Source organism: Pezoporus wallicus, unplaced genomic scaffold (genome assembly GCF_028554395.1).
Source record: "Pezoporus wallicus isolate ANWC-B61680 ecotype Strahan unplaced genomic scaffold, APGP_CSIRO_Pwel_v1 contig_5418, whole genome shotgun sequence".
NCBI classification, from domain to species: domain Eukaryota; kingdom Metazoa; phylum Chordata; class Aves; order Psittaciformes; family Psittacidae; genus Pezoporus; species Pezoporus wallicus.
This window is the reverse complement of record NW_026640709.1, coordinates 3,663,971-3,680,478: the sequence shown is the minus strand read 5'-3', so window position 1 is coordinate 3,680,478 and position 16,508 is coordinate 3,663,971. Positions and strand designations below refer to the sequence as shown.

At 39.9% G+C, this 16,508-nt stretch overlaps 1 protein-coding gene across 4 annotated transcripts; it reads left to right on the top strand.

The window, feature by feature from the left end:
* Positions 1-662: 662 nt before the first annotated feature.
* Positions 663-13,490, top strand: ARHGAP11A (Rho GTPase activating protein 11A). Of its 4 annotated transcripts, XM_057420126.1 has the most exons (12): positions 663-835; positions 3,352-3,422; positions 3,742-3,838; positions 4,395-4,645; positions 5,169-5,329; positions 5,433-5,579; positions 7,483-7,557; positions 8,233-8,400; positions 9,991-10,126; positions 10,449-10,557; positions 11,340-11,487; positions 11,825-13,490. In XM_057420126.1, exons 1-12 carry the CDS (start codon positions 707-709, stop codon positions 13,393-13,395), a joined length of 3,063 nt encoding a protein of 1,020 aa, XP_057276109.1. In that variant the 5' UTR covers positions 663-706; the 3' UTR covers positions 13,396-13,490. The 4 variants fall into 4 exon arrangements, with proteins under 4 accessions (XP_057276109.1, XP_057276111.1, XP_057276110.1 ...); XM_057420128.1 differs by lacking the exon at positions 5,433-5,579; XM_057420127.1 differs by lacking the exon at positions 7,483-7,557.
* The last annotated feature ends 3,018 nt before the right edge of the window (positions 13,491-16,508 follow it).

The following is a 16,508-nucleotide window of genomic DNA, read 5'->3' as shown; positions in this document are numbered from 1 at the left end:
TTCAGTTTCCTCACAAAACTGCAGTGGTTTACTTTTTTAAATTAAAATTTATGGTCAAGTAAACAAGCAGACATTTCCAAGTAAACAACCAAGCTAACCCTAAAACTTGGTAACACTGCCCTGTGAGTTGCTGGAGGAGAGCGGAAGCAAACGCGGAGGTAGTGTTTGAGATGCCCCTCTCCCTGCTTGATGGGCCTGTTCTACGCCAGCTCCCACTGCCCAGAGACCCGGCAGGACCCGGCAGGACCCGGCAGGACCCGGCAGGACCCGGCAGGACCCGGCAGGACCCGGCTGCACGCAGCCACTCGCGGACACCACCCGGCAACCGGCCCTAGCTGCTCTCGAAAGACACCGCGCTGCCGCCACAGGGCCCCAGGACCAGCAGCCGCGAGGGAGAGCCTTTAGGTGCCCATCGCGATCGCCTGAAAGCCTTAGCAGTTGAGAGAGGCTGAGGACGCGCGCAGGAATCAGGCGCCATGCGAACAAGCCGCCCCAGCCGTTGGGCTGAGGGGGCCTGATTTCGAATGCGCCAGCGCCCCAATCGGAGGCGCGGGCGGGGCGAGGCGCTGGGTTTGAGTGGTAACCGGTGGTGCGGGAGTGGAGGGTGTTTGGTTTGGATGTTGCGAGGTTGTGATGGCGCTGAGTAGGGTGTGAGAGGCGGTGAGCGGCTGGGGAGCGAAAGGGCGGGGAGGCGGCGGGCGCTGGGATGGCGGAGCACAGGCGAAGGGTGGTGCGGCTGGCGGTGCTGGAGGATCTGCGGGCCTCTTACGGAATTAAGGTGAAGAGTGGGAGCTGCCTGGAGGCGGCCGTGCAGCCCAGAGCGGCGGCTGCGGAGGTAAGTGGGGCTGAGGAGGATGGTAGCGCTGCAGTGCCTTGGGGGGACACCTTCTGGCCGGGCAGCGACAGTACCTGGCTTTCCGCCGCGGTGGGGTGGGTGAGCTCGGTGGTTGCTGCAATATGAGCAAAGCTAACGTGAGCCTGGTAGCTGGCCTTCCGTCCTCGGTGGGCATCGATTCTGGTATCGGGGACGTCACCGTAACGCTGTTGTTCCTGCTTATCCTTGATGGGGTTTAGCCCTCTCTCGGGGGGTGGGGCGGGCGGACGGACGGACGGCTGAATCCCTTCAAGGAGAGAAGTCAGTTTTCCCCGTTTTTCCTCAGCAAGCAAATGCTCCAGATGTTCCTCAGGGTGGCCATGTCGTGATGTAGTTAGATAGTGGTTTAGTGATGCTAAATTCCTCCCCCCACTCCACACCCGCACCCTTATTTAGGACCTGAACGCTGCGAGGTAGATCGGATGGTGAAGGAGATAGTTCTTCTGTGTTGATGTAGTTGATAGCCACTCAAACATGCATTCATGCCTCTGATCTGCACAAGAGCTTTTTACTCTTTACTGTGTTTAATGTCAGTCACAATGGAATTTAAATCTTTGTCATTGTATTATTTCTCAGAATACGTATCTATTGTTTCTAAAAGCTTTATGTTTCTTATTTTTACTTGATTCCTTAGATTTTTGCTTTGAAGAGCTTTGTTTTTATGGTCTCTCAGTATAAGATATGGCTATATACATATTTTGGTACAGAGATCTGTGCTCTGAGGAATGAAATCTCTCCTGTTACCTTAAATACCTACTTTGAATTTGTTGAAGGGAAAAAGTGTGCTTTCTGTCTCAGTGCTCTTAAGTAAAACTAAACGTAACAGATGCCAGTTTATATAGCATTGAAGACTATTTCAGAACACTGATTTTCTGGTAGACTCTAACTTAAAGCATGGATGCTACCATGTCCTAACCAAGTTCTCCATGCAACTGATACGGCACAGAACTGAGCATTCTCACAATGAGCTTTCTGTAAGATGGAGATATTACAAAATGCTGTAGTGACCCTTAGTCAATATAAGCCAAGGAAATTGCAAAAACATGCTTGAGTTGTCTGGTAATGCAAAAAGCAAGGGTAAAGTAAAAGCCATATAAAGCATGTGGTTCTAGGCTCTTCCCTCTTCCTCCCACTTAAAGGGAAGGTTATAAGAGCTGTGAATAATAAATATACGTGATGATAAAAGATGTGTATACAGGTGCCTGTGGTACTTAAATAAGAGGAAAAAAACATACGTTTAAATAACAGTTGACCAAGGTAAGGAAAGGTATAGAGTATATTGGTTTGCTGGGTGCATTCTATTTCTATTGTAAAGGAACAGAAAACTTTAAGAACTTAAATTGTTACTTCTGATGTTTCAAACAAAACCTAGTAAAGTGAGGGTATTGGTTACAAATATTGAATGTTACGTTACAAGTCACTTGCAGTTCTCTATTACATAATCTTGTAAATACGGGGGGGGGAGAAGGGAAGGGGGAACCCAAACCCCAAATAGTATGTATCTTGGAGTTAGTTCTCTTTTTGTACTTTTAGTAGCAACTTGGAATACAATGGCAATGTTGCTTTTCTTCCCTTATCGAGTTATAGTTGTTTTTTGTAGGCTTGGAGTGGCCTAGTGGGTTAGTTATTGATTAACTATTGTCTCAACATGGTCAGCACTTTGAATTTCAGGTATAAATGACTAAGAGATTGCATTCATCTCTGATAACAAGTTGGGTATGATCCCAATCCTCTCCTGTTTGGGGAGGAGCTGGATTGCACCTTCAGCAAATACAAGTAGAAAGAGGTGGGGCAGAGAAATAAAAGTACAAATTGCAACATTGAAATGTCAGCTTTTATAACTGTGCAGGAATCTTGGATATTTATTTTTTTTAAATGCTGTAGGTGAGCAACAGTAGATGCTGAAGGAATTGCTTGTTTTCTAATATGTAACAGATAAACTGATGTCCAGCTATAAGACAATGGAATCGTAACTGTTTCTCAAGTACAGATGCTAAATGTAAGAGTTTAGAACAACTTTCTAGACTATTCTGTTGAGTTTGATCATCCATGAATTGGCAATCCTGAGTGCATCAGCTGATGGGGGGAAAAAAACAAAACAAACCACTTAAATATATTCTGTGTTGCGTTGATTTTTAAGAAAAATAGTCAATTTAAAAAGGTACAGTGAGATTCCAGAAGAGTCTAATATCCCTACGATATTACCTGTAAATGGTCCCCTTGTAAAAAAAAAAAAGTGCAAAACATACTGCAGAAAACCTTTCTATTCTTTCACGTAATCTAGGGTGTTACCTGTAACAGCATACACACAGATAGCTGGAGACGATAGTTCTTTTCCTATCTGTCTTATCTGAGGGACTGTTCTTTGTCTGAACCACCCTTCCTTTTGTACTTTGTGGAATATGTGCTTTTCCTGACTGTATGTAGTTGGTATCCTATCAACTTTTGAAAAACATTAATTGAATTTTGTGTTTTAGGGTAAAATCTTTGGGATATCTTTTCATGCGCTACCACAATCACTTGTGCCAGAATATGGTTATATTCCAAGGTAAATTGACACTTTAAATTTATGCTTACTTTGTTCTCTTTATAGTATTGAACTCTTGTCAGAAGAGGGAACATATTTATTCCAAACCTGCTAAAGCTGATAGGAGATGTAAGAATAGTTTCAGTTGGAGAAGAAGGGATGCAGAAGTTAGATGGGAATTCAGAGCCACAGCTATCATTCAATTGTATTTCTTTATGCTACTTGTCATTGCGGAAAAACTATCCTATATGTGCTTTATCTGTTTATCATTTAATAGCTTTTCTTGGAAAAGATAAATCTTATTCTGAGTATCAGAACTATGTTACCATTTTTTCCTCAGCTTTCTTGTTGATTCTTGTAAGTACTTGGAAGAACATGTTCAGACCGAGGGACTCTTCAGAAAGTCTGGATCTCTTGCTCGTTTAAAAGCTTTAAAGGTATTATTGACAGTTTTGTTTGTTTGGTTTTTTTTATAAAAAAAAATAAATCTGCATTTCACTTGGTCATCTGCATGTTTTAGTTTTTGGGCTCCTTTCAGTTATAGTCAAGCTTTAATATTGGAAGTAGACAGGTAATATTACTTCTTTTAGAAATAAGAAGAGCTCTAGTTCAGAAAATGGCAAACTTCACTTCCCCCCCTCTCCCTGCTCTGGGAATTTTTTCAGCTTTCTAGACAGCAAAAGTACACTTTGGGATTGAACAAATTTGTTGGCAGTTACACACACTGGATACCATAAGGATATTTGTTTAGCTGTGTTCTCCCAGAAGGATGGGCATGTGTGAAATACATAAATTAACACATGTGGTCTGACAACATTATCTGTGTCTCTTTGTAGATACTGTAGTTAAGTAAAACATGACAAGGCTGAAACTAAAAAAATGGGCAAGTTGTGACTGTTTTCTCTGATATGGGCTAGAGGATTAATTCCTGAACTTAGGAATCTTGATGGTATATTGAAGACTTCAAATCATCTTTCTTATGAACAATTTCAGAGTAAACTGGATCAAGGTGAAAACTGCCTCTCAGCTGCACTGCCATGTGATGTTGCAGGGCTTCTTAAACAGTTCTTTAGAGAGCTGCCAGAACCCATCCTTCCACCTCACCTGCAGGAAGGCCTTTTCAAAGCTCAGCAGCTAGGAAATGAGAAGAAAACTGCAACTGTGTTGCTGTCATGTTTGATGGCTGACAGAACAATCCAAGCTTTGAGATACTTCTTCAACTTTCTGAGAACTGTGTCCCTAAGGTCAGTGTAAAAAGAGTCCTTTTAAAGATTTCCCAGTTCCTTTAATGACTTCTCTTTCCAGGCAATTGCTATAACTTTCTGTGAGTGGTTTATGACTTTATCTGCAGTCATTCTCTAGAATTCAGTTGTGGTCTTTTCTTTCATAAATCCAAAGTGTTACCTTAATGAAACTGTATTTTGCTGGAGACTAGACTTTGTTCCATTCTTCCATAGCTGTATTCCTCATTCTTGTTTGGAAAACAAAAGGAGTGACTGATAAAATTCATGTAATCTAAGTGGCGCCTTGCGTTCCCCAGAACTGACCAGGGTCTGTAACCTCTTGATTTCAGTAACATAGTTGTGTGGTTACTTAGCCTGGGGTGCATAAGTCTAAACACATTATTCTTGGTATGTAAGTGCTCAAATGAATTAGTCCTTTTTTTTTTTTTTCTTTTCCAAATGGTATTTGTCTTATTTGGTGTTTTCTCTCTCCACTGCTTATGTCCTGATAATTTGTGTGAACCCGCAAATTTTTCTTGTGAAGATCCAAAGAAAACAGAATGGATAGCAGTAATCTGGCAGTGATTTTTGCTCCCAACCTCTTGCACTCTAATGAGAATGCAAAGATGTCAGCCAGTACAGAAAAAAGAATTCGCTTGCAAGTTGCTGTTGTGCAAACACTTATTGACCATGCATCGGAAATCGGTAAGGTGATAAATGTTTATCAAAATGTCTTGTTTCATATACTTGTGTACAAGTTTTCAACTTGTAAGGTAACTTTAAAAAAAATATTTCTCAACTAATTCAGGGCAAGTACCAGAATTCATCTTGGAAAAGATTCCTGCAATGTTAGATGTTGATGCCTTTCAATCTACTCCCTCACTGTGGGGCTATGAAGATGGTGAAAATGAATCTCCTACTGAATGCAAGAAGAGGAGGCACCAAAGTGTTGGGGGTAGGTATGTTGTCTGAAAGTTTCAGCAACTAAAATCGAATTATTTTGAAACTTGATGTTTGCTGAATCTAAGCACATGCTGCTTCAACAAGCAGAAGACAGGCCTGTGAAATTTGTTGGGTTTGATTTGCAAAAGACCTCAATAATATTTACTGTATATTTACTTCACTTGTATTCTGATGTGTCTGTCTGCCAAGAAAGCTATTTTGCTTGTGCTCAGATTTGTGAAACCAGATTAATATTCTGGCCTTTTTTCCAAGTCCAGATCCTGCTGCAGAATCATAGGATCACAGAATAGTTAGGGTTGGAAAGGACCTTAAGATCATCTAGTTCCAACCCCCCTGCCATGGGCAGGGACACCTTGCACTAACCGGTGTCACCCAAGGCTCTGTTCAACCCAGCCTTGAATACTGCTGGGGGTGGATCATTCACAACTTCTTTGGACAAGCCATTCTAGCGCCTCAACCACCCTCACAGTAAAGAACATCTTCCTTATATCCAGTCTAAACTTCCCTTGTTTAAGTTTGAACCCATTACCCCTTGTCCTACCACTGCCAGAGAGTCCCCCCCCGCATCCTTATAGGCCCGCTTCAGATACTGGAGGGCTGCTATAAAGTAAAGGTGTTTTTTTGTTTGTTTTTGTTTATTTTTCGTTTGTTTTTTCTTTTTCTTGATAGTTTTGAAATTATACTTGGGAACTTAGGTATTTAAGTCAGATCATGAGAAGGCAAGGATATAAATGGCATGTGTGTTTTAAATTAAGTAACTATTTTGTGTTTTGAAGCATAACTTTTAATTCAAGTGTTCAAGACCAGGTTGGACAAAGCCTTGGGTGATATTGTTTAGTGTGAGGTATCCCTGCCCATGGCAGGGGGGTTGGAACTTGGTGATCTTAAGGTCCTTTCCAACCCTAATTGTTCTATGATTCTATGATTATCTGATACTGTGTCCTCTGATATGGATGCGTTTGGTTTGGGCATCTGTTTTTTTGGTGTGGGTTTTTTGTTTTTTTTCAGTTTAGCCATTCAGTAGTTTCTTTGTTCTGCCAAATATGGCCAATCAAATGGTATGTTCTCTGTTCTGCATTTTCTTTGAAGAAATATTATGGAACACATATTCTTGACTTCAAATCCACTGTAACACTGATCTTATATGTATTGATACAAAAGTATAAGTATGTATTCAGCTCATGTGCCTGGAATATTAAATAAGACAGCAACTGAATTTAAGGTTTCATTATTGTATATATTTAGCCAAGGTGTGGTGTGGTTGTGGTTTTTGGCTTGTGTTTTTGTTTTGTTTTTGTTTTTGTTTTTTTTTTTCCTGTGTGTGTAATCTGCTTCTATTTTTATACTGTTAAAAACAGGGTAAATGTAAAACTTCATGCTGAGTAAAACTACTCTGCTGGGTTTAATTTTGCCTTCAAAAAAATAACACCCCAAACAAAAAAAAAAGTTCACAGAAAAGTTGTATGTTACTTTCATACTTCTGTTTGGGCCTAACTTGAAAGCTGTAAGAGCTTTTCAGCTTCAAGATGACTGTCTAGTAAAGTGTGGAAGTCACTGAGACTTTGACGAAGACTTGAATGGGTACCTGGTAGGTTTGTCTACAAGAAATCACAAGGCATATAATTTTATAATGACCAGTAGAATTCAATTTTCTACAAGAAACTTCTGTCATCCATGCATGATTTTTTTTTTTTTCACAGAAAATAGAATTTTTCAGCTACTGTGAAATGAATAAACATCTTTGTGAGAAGATTTATATTTTTCTTTACATAAAGCAAGCATTTAAACTGATTTGTTTTTTCTCTCTGAAAGAATACAAGTTAAACTTGAGTTGAAAATAGAGCAAGACAAACTTCATAATTAAATTTGATTCCTTGCTGTGTCTTGCATTTCAGATATTGTTAGTGGTGCATTGAATAAATTTAAATCTAACAGAACACCATCCACTACACCACAACAAGACAGAAGCGGTAGGTATTGGTGTATTCTTACTAAATAAAACCTATGCAGTATCTTCTGGATTTGTCAACTATTTTATTTTTTTTTTAACTGAAGAACTGGAACTTAGTTGAAGATAACTGATTATGTTTTAAGTAGTTTAAAACTTTGAATATAGTTACATATTTATTGAGGATACTGCATTTACTGTAGTTTTTGGAGCAGCTACAGTCACTGCAGCAGCGGGTGTGTGATTCTAGGATTACAGAACTGAATTTGTGCTTTTCATCTAATGCATGCTAAGGCTTCAGTGCAGTAGTGCAGCATTTTATCATCTTTGGAATTAATTTACCAATACTGAAATTCTTTCACTTCTAATCTCTCTTAAACTTACATAAGATGACAATTATTTCTTTTTTTTTCTTAATACATACTTCCTTCCCCCCCTCCCCCTCCTTATGTTATTAATGTGTAAGTTTGGATTTTCTTTTCTGGTACTCTGCAACAAAACAACAAAATAAAACCAACCCCTAAGCTATACAGATTGCTTTGCCTCTTCAAAATGCATGCACTTTGGCTGAGCTTTTACAACAGTACTCTTTTTTTTAAACTAGAGTTAAATAACAAACAAAACAACCCTCTATTTATATTTTTGTAAACTCTCACCCTTTAAGTTGTTTTTGCAAATTTGGATTTCTTAATTTCAGTCCTTTCATCTGTGACTCCGGTGGTTCTTACTCCAAGTACCAAACGTAAACTTCCATCTGACTGCTCTCAGGGCTTGTCCAGCAAGAAGAGACGATCTTTAAAGCATAGTTTTGCTTTTGAGTTGTTACCAAGTAGCATTTTCACCAGCAGCTCAACACCAGCATCAGGTACAGTGTCTTCACTTTTCTCTTGCTGCTTGAAGAGGTTGTTTCTGGCTTTTAAAGGTACTGACTTCTGTTCTTGTTAGGCAGTCATTGATAAACTTCACTTAACAATGCTCCTTGCACGACTTCCCTGTCTTAGTCTGTGTTTATGTTCATCATAGAATCATAGAATAGTTAGGGTTGGAAAGGACCTTAAGATCATCTAGTTCCAACCCCCCTGTCATGGGCAGGGACCCCTCACACTAAACCATATCACCTAAGGCCTCATCCAACCTGGTCTTGAACACTGCCAGTGATGGAGCATTCACAACCTCCCTGGGCAACCTATTCCAGTGCCTCACCACCCTAACAGGAAAGAATTTCCTCCTTATACCCAATCTAAACTTCCCCTGTTTAAGTTTTAACCCGTTACCCCTTGTCCTATCACTACAGTCCCTAATGAAGAGTCCCTCCCCAGCATCCCTATAGGCCCCCTTCAGATACTGGAAGGCTGCTATGAGGTCTCAACGCAGCCTTCTCTTCTCCAGGCTTTTCTTCTCCACTGGCTGTTATGTTGTATGGGTTGACCTAAAGCAAAATCTGTTTCTTGTTTTCTGTTCTATTAATCTCTCAAATTTGCCATTGTTATGTTTTTATCTTTTTCAGTCCCTCTGTACCATCTAGGTTGTACTTGCGTTTGTGTCTTAGCGCACAAATCCATGAAGACTTCCTGTGCTTCCAACCTTTTTAAAGTTGTAGTCTTCTCTCTCCTAAATACTTAAATAGCAGGTCTTAGCTCTAAGTGAAATGTAATTGTTGCTGTTATAAAAGTTTTTCTTGAATCCAATCACCTCCTGTTTTCTCTAGATCCTAAAAACCCCTCAATCTATAGAGGAAAAAAAAACCAAAACCAAAACACTCGACAATGCTTTAATACCATTTCATTCTACTAGAGTGCTTCCAAGTATTCTGCAGATCCTGTTTTGTTTGGTTCCTTAATGTGGTGCCAACTGAAGTTAGAGTAAAAAGAAGTTTTTGGATTGGCTATGTTTGGTTTTGCCTGAAGATCAGGGCTTTTTTTCCTCAGTTGAGAATTGCTTTGCTTTATTAAACCATTTCATGCTCATCATGAAATTCTTGTTTCTATGGATAAGCAACTAAATCAGTAACGCTTCCCAAAGACAGAAATAATGCATCTGTTTAATTAAAAAATGCTTACTGGAATAGCAACTCTTTCAGTTGTTGTTGATTTAACTGTTCTGGCTAGGTATGCAAAAGAAGCACACTGCAAATAATATTAAGGCTGAATTTAATTTCTCTTATTAAGCTCTTAAGTTTGAGGAACTTATCTGATGATAGTGTGGAAACTTGAGGTAGTAATATCAGTAGCATGCAATTGATTGCATTCTTCTGCTTCTACGAATGCTACAAGCAACAGCTTTGTTTAATATTAAAGAAAAGTGGAAGTCAAAGAAATTTCAAGCCAGCACTCCCCAAAACAAGCAAACAAATCTGTGCTGTTTAAAAATGTATTCCTTATTGTATTAACTTAAATCTTTTTCTGGAAAATAGTGACTATTTTAAGATCATGTAAATATGGTTTTGTTCCTGTAGTTCATTTTGAAGCAAGCCCATGTGTGTGTCTTGAGTCATCACAAATCTCACTGTCTCCTTCAACTGCTGGTGAAAATCATCTGTCTAGTACAGGGAACAGAAGAAGTAAAAGACATGCAAGCAAAAAATTATACAGGTAATTTGCCTTAACTCTCAAACTAAAGATAAATTGGAAAGGTAGGTCTAGAGCCCTTGACTGATGTGTAAAATCTCAGTCTTGTTTGGTGTTCATAACATACCAAATTTTTATAGTATCTTAAAATGACCAGGTTTTCTAATGTGGCAAAATAGAGCTAAGCAAAAGATCTGGTATATTAACCTTTTGTGCCTATTAGGAAAGCTTGTCAAGAAGGCAACAGCAAAAGTAGAACTAGAGGAAATAGCCATAAATAAGTGTCAGTATGTTTTCATTGCTCTCCTAAAGTGTTAGTGTCAGTTGTTCTACTCTGTCCTTCCAGGGCTGAATCAGGAAAGACAGGTTGTTTTTCTCCAAAGATTAGTCGAAAAGAAATGGTTCGTAGGTCATTACGCTTGAAGTTTGGTTTGGGAAAAAGCAACAGAGAAATGGTAAGTATTCTGCTTCTAACCTAGTTGTCTTGTTACTGTGCATATGTTAATCCCAAGTTTTGGGCACTGTAGTTTCAGTAGCAGGAAGGACCTGTTATCAAGGACACGAAGATTTAGGTTTAGTTTCATAGTGCTAACTGCTCAGCTTGTTCTGGGTTTGGTTAGGGGAGGAGACAGATTGGATAGCTGACCTGAACTGACCAAGGAACTGTTTGGTGACAGTATCATGCTCACCAATAAAACCAGGATGGGTTGAGTTTTTGCAAAGTAGCCACTACTCATGGTTTGTTGAGCATTGGTCTACGTGTCATGAGTGACTGGTTTTGTGTCACTTGTGGGTTTGGTAGTTTGTGGGGGTTTTTTGTCTGGTGGGGGTCTTTTTGGGAGGTGGTGGCGATTTTGCTTCCCCTGCACCTTTTGCCTTTCCAATTTTCTCCATCATACTGCTGGAGAGTGGAGGGAATGAGCAAGTGGCTGGATGGGACCTTACCTGCTAGCTGGGATTGATCTGCCACAATTGTGATCAGTTGGTCTCAGTTTTCTGAAATTCAAATATTGCAGAGCCTATGCACAGAATCACTATGTTCAGAGTGTGGTGAAGCCTGCCTTACTGCAGGTGGGTTGTTCCCCACCTAGGTCTACAGAGAATCAAGGGAAAATGAAGTATAACCAAGAAAAGTCTGCTATGGCTGATTTACATAGCCTTTTCCTTGGAGGTTCCTCTGTAAATGAGATTCCAAATTACAAGTTTATATGAAAGTAATTAATGCCTTTCATTCAAGAATATTGTATCAGGATGTGCAGTTGGTAATAGATCTGAAAATATTGGAAGGCGTCTTGCAAGTCAACAAGGTTTGGAAAACAGAACCGAATGCGCAAAAAAAGATGTACTCTTCAGCCCACGTGTCAGTGAAAAATTCCCTAAGAAAGGTGAGCGTCTAACAGAATGCATTAGGTGGGGGAAACTTTCTTTTTTCTAAAGCAAAGGTAACTTTATGAATGAAAGTTAGTGACCTCTGGGGAAAAATAATCAGTTTAGGACAAACTTGTGTTTCTAGTGTATTTTAGTAGTCCTCTTGTTAAGTGAGATGAGATGTGATTTCAGTTCTTAATATTACAATCTTTTTTCATATCTCTAAACTTAAAGAAGCAATAGCATCTTTAAATTCATTGCTGCTTTGATAATTAAGGTTTTTAGCAAGAATTTTGCCTATAATCATTACGATCATGAAACAGCATTCTTAAACACTATGATATTTATTTTAAGGTTCAAAGAATGTGAGCAAGTCAGAAGAAAACTTGCTAAATCCAAAATGTCACAATAAAGTAGTTAATCGAATGTCATGGAATAGTCCTACTGTTGCAGATTCTCAGGTGATCAGCAGGAATGAGGAGATTCTTCCAGGACACTCTAAAATGGGAATCAGTTCTTCAGAATCCATTTTGGTATTTGGAAAGCCACCATTAATTCCAGATGAATTCAACTCCACAGCTGCAAGCAAACAAGACAACAGCTTGCAACTTAGTGAAGAGGAAAGTAATTTGACTGCAGAAACACTGCTGAAAGTTAAGCAAGCTTTCTCTGCATCTGGAAGTAATCTTCACAATTTGAGGGGTGATACAAAGTCTTCCTTCTCAGATGCAGCAGATGAAACATTAAAGGAAACCTTGTGTGTCAGTGGGATCAGTCCAAAGAAAGAATTGTTAGCTGAAGAAGTTTCTGAACATCTAGCGAATACAAAATCCAGAGAGATGTCACACCAATTTAATCAATCTTATGCTGTTGATAAACAGCAATCAAAAAAAGATGAAATTAAACTATTGGGGAAAAGAAACTTCACAACTTCTGTTGAGATTGAACTTCAAGTCCTGAAGCCAGTTATAAAAAATGTAACAGAACTTCCTGTTCCGCAAGTACTGGCCAGGGAAGACAAGTTGGCTGTTCAGAACAGTTCATCAAAAGATGACTTAAATAATTTAGATTCCTTTGGAAGAAAAGAGGAAATAGAATTAATGCACTCACAAACAGCTGAAAACTGTGTGGTAAAATGCTGTAATGTGGAAGAAGGTACTGCTAAATTTCCTGTGGCTGGACAGCTTCCTACTTCAGAGTTGCCTAAATCGCAAACTGAAATAGGCAACCAATACTTGCAAGCTGAAAATTCTGATAAAACTTTAACTAAGCCATCAACTGTTTCTGACCATGGAAAGGTTTCTGACCACATACAATGGTTCAACAAACTTTCATTAAATGATCCGCGTTCTGCAAGCAAAACTAAACCACCTCTTAAGTTTCAACGTACTCCTGTTAGACAGTCTGTAAGAAGAATTAATTCCTTATTGGAGGCTAACAGACGATCTGTAGGCTCTCAGCTGCTTAAAGCGAGTGAGGTTGGTTCACCGCTTGTTAAGTCTTTGAGCTATGATTCTGCACTATTGTCCTGCACAGAAAAGCCCTCAGAAAATTCTGTGGTGTTGCCACTCAGGAGTGAAAGTACACATGACCAAGTTTGTGTATCTCGTAAGCAGCTAGACTTGACATCCAAATCATGTGGCAGGCTGTTAAATCCATCAGACAAGCCTGATGTTTCTGTCAGAACTGCTGGAATCCACGAACAGAAAGTGACTGTTCATTCATCGAAGTCTGTTCTAGAGGATCTAACCAATCAGAGACCAGTGAAATCCAGTTTAAAAGGTAATGCAAATATAAATATTCCAGAAAACTCTATGATCGCAAGAGGTGCTCCAGGAAAAGAAAGAGTTTGTTACAGAGGCTCTCCAAAGAATCCAATATCTAAAGTGAAACTGCTACCAGCTGCAAAACCTATAGACTTGTGAGATCAAATATGATGGTTAATTTGGCTTATTGTAACTTGGTTAACCTCTAGAAAATCTCAATTTGTATGATTAATGTTTTAGCTCTATTTGTCAGGTTTTTTCTTTTTTTTGTTTTTTTTTTAATTTTTTTAACTGTATGAGTCAGACTTGCACAAATAACAGTTTATATTGAGGTTTTCTTCATTTACTGAAACTTTTCCAAATATTAGTCAAGTCTACCCAACTGAAATTGACATCTAAAACAAAAATAACCTGGTTTTACAAACATTTGTATTAGGTCCCATACTTGATTATCTCAGCTTCTTAAAACATGCTGCATTTCCCAAAGTTTTTGCAGTATTTAGACTAAGTACAAAGTTGAAAAATTTCTGACATTTAAAACGAAGCTAACAGACATGAGAAAGAAAATGTCTTGATGCTTGTGTATTGGTAGTTAAATTTATCTACTGCTTAGTTTTAAGTGTATTGTAGCACTACTTTGGATCTTATACCAGGTCTACTTCTTTTGAGACAGTGTATATTTATTTCTATTGGAGTAAACTGGGAGAATGTATTTTGACATATGTACACACTGGAGAATTATGGGAACACAGGCAAAATAAATGTGCAGGTCATTTAAGAAGTGACAAATCTTAAAACTTCATCCAGCAATGTGTTCTGTAATAGGTACCAAGTATTTTCAGTTGTGAGCAGTGAAATGTTTTTATCTTAATATGGCAGGGTGGTTTTAACTTATTTTTAGAGCAGTAGAACAGTGTTAAGTAGATGTTGCAGAAGCAGGTTTAGATGCTGATAATGTTGTAAGAGATGAATGTAAGAAGCCATAGAGTTAAAAGTTGATTTGCACAAGCAAATGTTTACATCTTTTGGAATTAGAACTGTTTGTTTGTTATCGGTTGTAAAATTATTTAAGAGTAAACACTTGAAACCGTTCGTTAGCTTTCTGTATGTGCGAATTGCTTATTGGCAGAATGTAAGAGTTGAAAACACTGCATAATTTTGGTTTTAATAAAACCATTGGTGGTGTCCCTTTTCTGACCCTGTTCTTCTATAATGACTTGGAAATTTAGATTATGTTGTCATATGTGAACTGTGGACATCAAAAAGGAGTAAGTTGGAAAATACTTAGGTCAGAAGTGATTCTGTTCTGGCTCTTCATAATAGATACATGTTGGTAAGTCTCACAACTAGCATAAGGATGGTACAACATAATTTAGCAGGAGTAGGCTTCTAAGCCTCTTGTGATATGTTAATGAAAGGAATAGTTCTGCTTGCTTGCTTTCTATTCTCTGCCTCCTTCCCCACATACCCCCAACTTCCTAGCCAGATCAGTTCAGCTCAGTGATCTGATAGAAACCTCCTGCCCCCATCAGCCTAGTTGAGCCTGCCTCCTTTAGTTACTAGATTATTGTCCAGATCTAATACCAGAGAAGCAGTTATGAGAGGGCCTTAACAAGGTTGTTTGATGTTGTGGTTAAGTATTGGAAGCTCCAGTTTAATGAAATAAGGAGCCAATGTTAATAGTTCACCACCATCAAAAGAGGCAGCTGCTTCTTGCCATTGTCAGGAACATGCTCCTACCCTCTGCCTTTGACTGGCTGTAGGCACCAGAGCACCAGATTTTGTATTATATCACTGAGGTAAATAAGGCTCAACAAAGCAATTGCTAGCTGTCATAGCTCACACAGAGGTAGAGATGGAAATAGTACAGAGGTAAAGGAAATATCACAAGGAAGAAAATAAATTCTGAGTCCTGTAATAGCAAGTTGTGATATCAATTTGTGTTTGCAAGAGCGAGCCTTGAGGGGTTTTTCCTCTGCTAATATTTACCAAATATTTTGAATGCTAACGTAGCTTTGGCATGGACAAAGCAGTAACCTATTTTTGATCATCAATGAAAGCTGGTCTTGAACAAGTGCACTTGAACCTTAGGAAGGGAGACTGTGGTAGGTGTCTGACAAACAAGTCCCTTAAGCACCAGGAAAGACTGTCAAAGTTGAGGCTCTGTTTTTAGTTTTACAGAACAGTTCAAGTACACATCCATTTATATAAAGTTTATTTTGGTTTTGAGGGAGATTAGACGCTCTAAATGGAGGTCCCTATTGCTTAATCCTGTAAACTGCAGATGTAAGAGCAAAATGAGACAGTAATCTACATTTGAGTGTGTAGTTTGTGGATTTGTTCTCGTTTATGGGGTATAAATCTCAGAACATTTCTGTAGTTATCCTAAAATGTGTCACATTCATGTCAGTAGCAGTGAAGATGTGACATAAAATAGCTTTTAGAAATTACTGTTTTGCCATGTGCTATTAAATGACAGACTCCATTTAGCAAGTTCCTTTTTATAGTTGCCTTTTTATCAGCCTTTGCTATGGGTGGTATACACACGTGCTTAACCTGGAGTCCTCTGCTGCAAGCGCTTAGCGATGGCTGCCGTATTGTTACCTGGCATACCTGCGGTTAGGTAAAGCATCATTCTGCAAGTAGACCATTAATCATATTATTCTCGGGAGAGAAATCACAGCAGGAATACGAACAGTCACGGGGTAATGCCTTATTCCTGTAACCGTCAATCCATCAACACCCTTCAGTTTATTTTTAGACTATTGTGTTTAGCTGAAAGGGGAGATCTCCAAGATCCCACCGAGCTTTGCGTCATCTCCTGGCTGGACAGATCCATGCAGCAAGCACACGGCCGGCCAGGTGCACACCTGCTGCCGGCGTTCTGGCACCGGGGGAACGTGGACGTGGGGCAGCGGCTGCGCACGGAGGATGCGCGGCTGCGGAGTCGCCGCACACGCAACGTAGCGCCAGGAGGAGGAGGTGAGCGCGGCGCTCCCGGAGCCGCTGGGGGCGGCAGGGCCCAGGGCGGAGCGGGGCTGCCCGGGGGGGAAGGGGGGCTTCTGCGGCGGCTGAGCCACCCTGGGTACTGGGGGAAGGGAAGGGTAGGATACACAGCCCAGCTTTCCACGGACGCAGCTCGGAGGTGCAGGGTGTGGGGGCAACGGAGCGGCAGCCCTGCTCGGGTGCGTGTTAACGGGGGATGTTTTGTAGAAAGCAGGCTTTTCCCCATCTACATCAGAAAGACGCGGCTCGACTCCCGTGCAGCGCTC

Coding starts and splice junctions, on each gene's coding strand:
- ARHGAP11A (XM_057420126.1), top strand. CDS start 707: ATGGCGGAGCACAGGCGAAGGGTGGTGCGGCTGGCGGTGCTGGAGGAT. Junction 836..3,351: donor CCAGAGCGGCGGCTGCGGAG/GTAAGTGGGGCT, acceptor TTTGTGTTTTAG/GGTAAAATCTTTGGGATATC. Junction 5,330..5,432: donor TGACCATGCATCGGAAATCG/GTAAGGTGATAA, acceptor CAACTAATTCAG/GGCAAGTACCAGAATTCATC.